Raw genomic sequence first — 7,907 nt, forward strand, 5'->3', positions numbered from 1 at the left:
AGTCAAAGTTTCTTCATTTTAGTTTGCACCATTTTCCTCTGGTGGTCCCTTAGCCTTTGACATTACTGGTAGGAAATATATGGTAGAATTGATTTCGCCATTAATCAGTCAAGACCTGATTGTAGAATATCATGAATATTAATTTCTTACCAAAAAAAAAAAAAAAAAGGAAAAAAAAAAAAAAAAAAAAAAAAGGAAAAGAAAAAGAAGAAAAAATCTACGTGTTATTTGTCATCTGGAAGTTAAAGGAAATTTCTTAGAGTTTGGACAATAACATAGGGACAATATTTTGATACACTGAAAAAGTCATAAAAATGAATAGTAGTAGTTCCAGTCAATCACTTGTACATCGAATTTCTCCTTTAAAAGGGGACTCTCCCAAAGTGAAAAATCCACCAAGTTCCATACATAAGAGATTTTGCAGCTTTGCTAATAATTCAGATAAGCCAAAATTAGTGTGTTGATAATTAAGAAAGATGGGAATAAAGTTATGGGTAATGTTAGTGATGATTGTGCTTTCATTACTAAATGGATGGTATTGTTTAGGGTGTTGGGAGGAAGAGAGGGTTGCTCTTTTGCACCTCAAAGCAAATATAAACTTTCCAAATGGAGAGTCGCTGCCTTCATGGGTTGTTAATGAGATTGGAACTGACTGTTGTCAATGGCAAGATGTTGAATGCAGTACAACTCGACGAGTAATCCAACTTAATCTGGATTTTGCTAGGCCTTCGAAATTAGGAGATTGGTATTTTAATGCCTCTCTATTTCTTCCCTTTCAAGAGCTCAAAAATCTCTCTTTGTCAGGGAATCAATTAGTAGGTTAGATTGAGAATGAAGGTACGATGCCATCTCTCCTTAGGTAGCTAGCTAATTCAATTTTGATATTTCTATTTTATTTGACTATATATTGAACTTTGTTGCAGGTATAGATAGATTGTCAAAGTTGAGAAATTTGGAGGCCCTTGATATGGGTGACAATTTTTTTGATCACAAAATTTTGTCATCTCTTAGTCAACTTTCTTCTCTAAAGCATTTGGGACTTCGAGGCAGCTTTATAGAGAGAGAAAACTATAGCAACAGTAAGATCAATATACTTCATATTGTGGTGGTTCTTTCGTAGATCATGTGATCATCAGAGAATCAACCCTTTAGGAAATTAGTCAACTTATTATAATTAAAACTTTCTTTATTACTGCATAAGACAAGAAAATTCTCTAAACCTTTAATTTTTTCTATTGAAGGTACAGATCAAACGATCAATTTAGCCTTAAGCTGTATTACGAGAAAAAGCAGAGGCAGTAAATAATTTTAAAATACAGTAACAATACAACATTTTTGAGAAAAACATATGCAAGTAATCAACAATACGTGCAAGAATTTTGGGAGAGTGAAGAGAAGATAACGGAGTTCCAACTTTTACTAATTCTATGAATGCAAAAACATGGTCCATGGAAAAAATAATATAGAAGCCAGAAGCTCAACTCGAGATTTTATTATTAATTTCTGTTGTCTATAAAATGAAAATCTCGGTTTCATTTGAGATAAATCTACTTACCATACTTTAACTTGAAAATTATGCAAATTGCTCTCTTATTACATCAAAACATTAGCCAATTATTCCTTCCTAATAAGTTTAGCATTACTAAATGTATATGTTAATCGTACTGAGATAGATATTAATACTGCTAATCAACCCAAGTTGGAAGATTAAGGGCATGCTTGGTACTTGAAAGTATAACAAATAAGACATTTTCTTCTTTAATATTGGAATACACCTTATCACAAAAGCCATAATATTATTTTCATGATTCCCATCCATTATGATTGTCTTTCAATGTTTAATAGCTTGACGAAACAGCAGCAATAATATTATTCAGTGTTTCATTATGTAATTCACCTTTCTTTTTGTTTATTTGTTCTCTCTTGGCATCATTTCAATGTTGAATAGCTTTGAGGAAACATATTATTTTTGACGAAAATCATTGTGTAGGTCGTGAAAGACTTTTTGGATTATCCAATCTAGAAGTTCTTGATTTTGGGCTTAATAATTGGTTTAGAGATTACAACATTCAATCGATGCTAAGTGAGTCTCCTTTTCACAAGCGTGATATATTTTTTTAGGTCAGACCATCTTCTAATATCTTGTATTTTTTGACAGATCTGAATGATTTTATCAATTTGAAGGAACTCGACCTAAGTGAAAATGAACTTATAAGCTTGGGTACCATTTATGGTATATCATCATATTTCGTTCTTCATCCTCATTTTTTTTAAATTTCCTTTTCTTTCATTACTTCACTTGTGCCTTATTATGTATGAAGGAAAGCATTCAAGCTATTTTGCTCCTGGGCACTTCCCTTTAACTAAATAGTAGTTTCTTGTGTATTAGATATTATATTGTAACTTACTGTGGATTTGGTTATACAAACAGATCTAAAAAATTTGACGGTCCTTAATATACAATCAAATTGCTTCAATAATAGCATTTTCTCCTCACTTCACGGGCTATCATCACTTAAGTCTCTAGATCTCTCTCACAATAAACTAAAAGGGACCATCCAAATGAAAGGTTAGTTCTACAGTTTAGAACTCCTTATTTTTCTTACTTGTGTCAAACAAAATTGAGTTCTCAATCATTATTTTCACATTTTGCTTGTACATGTTTATTTCTCTACCTCCATCAAGATTTACATGCTTTGAGTAATTTGGAGGAGCTCGATCTAAGTGGTAATGAGGTCGAATACTTCACAACTCCAACAGGTACTCAACTAAGTTTTTTAAGTTTATATTTTCCGAATAATGAAAGTTAATATGCTTATACTTGAATATTACCCTAGAGAGTTCTATGTTTCAGGCGTCAAAAGTTTGCATCATCTCCAAGTGCTAAAATTAAATTCCATAAGTGTCTCCAACATTAGCAACATGCTGCAATCTTTGAGTACATTCTCATACCTCAAGCACTTCTATTTTCAGAACAATTATGGAAACGGAAGCGTTAAATCTTATGGTAAGCCAAAAAAGCTGTAATTCCTAGTCACAAAAATTAAAATACTAATTACAATATAGACTCTAATTCTCATGCACATCCATTGCTTACATGTATAAGAGCTGAGACATTTAAGATGGCTGGAGGGATTGTTCTTGGATAATTCCAATGTAGATTGGAACTTTCTACAAAGTATTGGAGCCCTAACTTCCCTGAAGATTTTATGTTTGTCCAGATGCAGACTCAATGGCACCCTTCCCATTCAAGGTAAACTTCAACTGCTTGTTTGACAAACAAAGTTTTTCCTGAATTGGCATGTTGATTAAGAAATTGTTTCTTCAGTTATTTCTAGTTTCACAATTTTACAACTTTTTGTGCATCTCGATTGAACTTTTGGTTAATGAATGCAAAGAAATCTCACGGTTTTGAAAAATTACTACAAGATTTTTGAGAAAACAATAGATATTGATTACCTCATTATCAAATATAGAAAAAAATTGTGAATAATAAAAATGAACCAGAACATCTCTTGTCTATCAAAAGAAGTATTTAACTTTGTCAATTAGGACTTTATAATTAATATAATTTAAAGAGGTTCGGCTAACCTTACATAGTTAAAAGTAATTATACTTTACCAACTATAGCATTTTTTTTTTTTTTAATTGGTGAGAGTAGAAATAAGTAAGTGAATAGCTACATTCAACACAAGTAACTTATTGCCATCTTTCACCAATAAAAAATTCACTTCTAAATAGAAACTTTCTTACTTGAAAGTAAGTTCAGAAACCCAAAAAAATAAAAAAATAAAAAATTGCTTTCTTTATTTAAGCGAAGCCTTGATATTCCCTGTTTCATTGGTGGGTTTTGACGTAGTAATTGTATGCTTTTGATTTGCAGGGTTGTGTGAACTTAAAAACCTCCAAGAGTTAGATCTTAGTTGGAATGAGCACAAAGGAATATTTCCTTCATGTGTTGCAAACATGACATTTCTTAGAGTGATTGAACTCTCACACAATACTTTCACCGGAAATATTGCCTCCCCTCCACTTTCAAAACTCACGTCGCTTGAATATCTCTCCCTCTCAAGTAACAACTTCCAAGTTCCAATTTCTTTCAAGGCATTCTTTAATCATTCAAACTTGAAGTTTTTATTTTTGGAAAACAATGAAGTTATAGATGACACCGAGTCAGGAAATTTGTTTCCCAATATTCAACTAGAGGTTTTTAGTATGCCGAATTCGAGAGGTCGTCCATCACTGCCCAACTTCCTTTACTATCAATCCAATTTGAGAATTCTCGATCTCCCAAATAACAACATAGGACCGAATTTTCCATCTTGGTTGTTGGAGAACAACACAAGACTTAGGGGACTATTCCTGAGGGATAATGCTTTTACAGGACCCCTGAAGTTGCCACCAACAAGCACCATTCCCAACATGGAGACTTTTGATGTATCCAATAACAAGTTCAATGGGCATGTTCCAACTAATATAACTTCAATTTTTCCAAACTTGGTTGCATTAAACATGTCAACAAATATGTTTGACGGTTGTTTACCTTCTAGTTTCGGTGACTTGAAATCTATAAAATATATAGACTTGTCCAATAATAACTTGTCCGGCACAATACCGCAAAAATTAGTTATGGGATGCTTTTCTTTGAAATATCTCAAACTATCAGATAATAAATTGCAAGGACAAATATTTCCAGAATCTATCAACCTGCTGGACTTGGAATATTTATATCTGGATAACAATGAGTTCTCAGGCACCATTCCAAAGAGCTTGTCTACCATCCCTCTTCTAGTGTTAGACGTTAGTAACAACAGTTTGTCAGGAAGAATTCCTACATCAGTGACTAATATGACAACAATAAATCAAATTTCTTTGTCGAAGAACCAGCTTGAGGGTCCAATTCCAGAGGAAATTTGCAATCTCGGTGATCTTAACCTCTTAGATTTATCTGAGAACAAATTATGTGGTTCAGTCCCATCTTGCTTCAATCTATCATACATACGACACATCTATCTGAACAATAACCAATTGGAAGGTGAGCTTACATATGCATTTTATAATAGCTCTTATTTGGTGTCATTGGATCTTAGATGGAATAAGTTCACTGGAAGTATCCCTCAATGGCTTGGCGATCAGTCGAGCCTGAGCATTATCCTTCTCAGAGGTAACCATTTTGAAGGCACAATCCCTCACCAATTTTGTGAGATGAATGAACTAAGCATGATAGACCTTTCTTTTAATTTTCTTTCGGGTCAAATTCCACACTGCTTTGGTAACATGGCGCGAGACAGAACAGTGGATAAGTCTGGAAAATTTGAAGAACCATTCATTTCTTTAAATCAAACAATCAAGTCTTACATGGAAAAGGTTCAGTTAGAAAGGGCCTATCACTTGTTTTCCCAAGACGCTAGATATTTGCAGTTAGCTGATGTGCCGATTAGAGCAACATTCATAACAAAGAAAAATTCTTATTCTTACAAAGGTATCATCCTCAATTACATGTCAGGAATTGATCTCTCTTCTAATAAATTACATGGTGAAATTCCGGATGGCCTTGGAAATTTAAGTGAGATCCGCGCACTTAACTTGTCCCACAACTATCTTATTGGAACAATTCCAGAAACATTCTCAAACTTAAGTCAGATTGAGAGCTTAGATCTCTCCTATAACAACTTAACTGGGAGGATACCCGCTGGTCTGATCAAGTTAAATGCTTTGGAAGTTTTCAGTGTGGCGCATAACAATTTAACAGGTGTGATACCGGAGAGTAATCAGTTTGGAACTTTTGATGAAGGTAGCTATCAGGGAAATCCTTATCTTTGTGGCCGTCCATTACGTGACGACTGTACTAGCACTGAATCAACACATATCTTGCCATTTGCTGATGATGAAAGTGAGGAGCACGGTTTCATGGACATGGAGTTCTTCTACATAAGCTTCGTTGTAACTTATTTAATTGTAGTGCTTTGCATTGCTACAGTTATATCCATAAATCCTCACTGGAGAAAAGTATGGTTTCATTTCATTGAGGTTTATGTAATCCATTTTTGAGGCCACGTGTTCTAAACAATATATATTCCCATTTTCCAAATCAAGGTATCTGCTTTAATTCTGTATGAAGATCATTATATACTATACTAGCTTTTATAATTAATATATATTTACAATCTATCTAATCAGTTTTTGTCATTTTTCTTTCTAGATTTGATAATTCGAAAGTAATGAAGCAGTGAAGCCAAATATAACAGCATGGTACGAAGCCAAGATGGTCGTGTGCATGCATATTCAATCATAAAAGTATGAAATGATTTTCAATTATCTGTACATGTATTAATAGATGGGAATGTGATTTGTTTCCCAGCTAAATGTTTTTGTTTGAGAAAAACAATAAGGAGCAACATGGCATTTGATTTTTGAAATAGCACTTGAGTATCAAACATTAGTTTAATAAAGTGATTTATGTTAGAGCTTCTTTATTTATTCTTTTTCCTCCATATATAGAATTTATCATTACTTTTGAGTCACATTTTGTCAAAGAGAGAGTGTGCAACCTACTATTCAGTTTGCCATTCTTGTTATGAAAAAGTAGTAGTACCTTGGAGGGATTGTTTTTGGACTCTTCTTCTCTGGATGCAAAATTTCTTCAAAGAATTGGAGTAATGACTTCTCTAAAGGTTTTGTCTTTGCCTGTGTGTGGATTGTATTCGTCAAAATCCCGCAAGTGTGGGGGTTCGTTGTACAGGTAATAATAGTGATAAGAAAGTTATTGTCCCACAAGAAATAAGACTCAATTTAGTGTATTTGATATATTTAAATTCGTGTTTGTAACCAAAAGATGATTGGTGAGTAGCTAATTAAGTTTTGTAATTAAAACTTGTAAAATAAATCAAAGTTTGGTTTAAAAATCAAATGAGTAAATGTATTGGATTTTCCGATGCTTTTGATTAATTCGTAGTTCTAATTCTCAACCATTAATACTTATCTCAATTCATGCAATTGTGCTGATCGATAATTCCACTTTTATTTATTATTCTTTCCTAAGATATAATAAACCTATGATTACCACGAGATAATCCTATTCCTACTTTGAATTTATATAATAAACATACATTGATATTTAGGATTATCACACATGATCACACACACCATAAATATTATTCATAACATTTATTGTCCGTGTGTTCTAATAACAGTGTTCTACCTGCTGTGAGTTTTCCAGCACTACAAATAATTAACTTATTGTCCTAATGGTGTGCAAACAATAAAACAATGTAAATATGCATATTAATGGAATCACAATGCAAAAATGAAGATAAAAACACAAAGACTCGAATTAAAAACTAAAAATCAAACAGTTTTGTCATCCATCCAATACAAAGAATTTAACCTAGCATATTAATGTAAGAAATACATGAAAAATAAAATAAAGTCATCACCCGAATCATTAACTATGAAGAAAATCCGAAAATCTTCAATTAATACCTACAAATTCAGATCCAAGCAATGAATTCTTCGTTCTTCAACGTATATTCTCTCTATTTCTCTCAAAAGTCGGCTTCCGATCTGATTCCCCCTAGGTTTGGACATATCCTCCTATTTATATTGTAGCAAGAAGACTTCTTATCAAAATAAAATAAGGAAACCTAAATTTTTCTGCGTTTAACATTGAGGCACATCCTTAGTATAATATAGGGTATGCAACTGGAAGCCTTTGGGGGTGCCTCAATCACTCATCTTTGGGTAGAGGTACGCACCTCCCCTACAAGCGAGGGCGCACGCATTGCCTAGGTTTTAACAGCAGAATAACTTTTAGTATTTTTGTCATAACTTTCTCTTCCCATATCAAATCAAGGTGATTCAAAGTGTACTGAAAAGCTTACTCAGGGGGATACAATTCTTCTAGAGAT

At 33.1% G+C, this 7,907-nt stretch overlaps 1 protein-coding gene across 1 annotated transcript; it reads left to right on the top strand.

The window, feature by feature from the left end:
- Positions 1-412: 412 nt before the first annotated feature.
- Positions 413-6,385, top strand: LOC111398748 (receptor-like protein 12). The gene is made up of 10 exons (XM_023025821.1): positions 413-837; positions 924-1,079; positions 1,991-2,083; positions 2,159-2,233; positions 2,432-2,569; positions 2,686-2,760; positions 2,855-3,007; positions 3,107-3,253; positions 3,884-6,096; positions 6,203-6,385. Exons 2-9 carry the CDS (start codon positions 968-970, stop codon positions 6,049-6,051), a joined length of 2,961 nt encoding a protein of 986 aa, XP_022881589.1. The 5' UTR covers positions 413-837; positions 924-967; the 3' UTR covers positions 6,052-6,096; positions 6,203-6,385.
- Positions 6,386-7,907: the final 1,522 nt, after the last annotated feature.

This window comes from Olea europaea, chromosome 8 (assembly GCF_002742605.1).
Source record: "Olea europaea var. sylvestris chromosome 8, O_europaea_v1, whole genome shotgun sequence".
NCBI lineage: Eukaryota > Viridiplantae > Streptophyta > Magnoliopsida > Lamiales > Oleaceae > Olea > Olea europaea.

What these genes read in the sequence shown, in the direction of transcription:
- LOC111398748 (XM_023025821.1), top strand. Translation starts at nt 968, where the DNA reads ATGGGTGACAATTTTTTTGATCACAAAATTTTGTCATCTCTTAGTCAA. An exon ending in GAGAGAAAACTATAGCAACA is followed by an intron (nt 1,080 to 1,990) that starts GTAAGATCAATA and finishes ATCATTGTGTAG; the next exon opens with GTCGTGAAAGACTTTTTGGA. An exon ending in ATACTTCACAACTCCAACAG is followed by an intron (nt 2,761 to 2,854) that starts GTACTCAACTAA and finishes TCTATGTTTCAG; the next exon opens with GCGTCAAAAGTTTGCATCAT.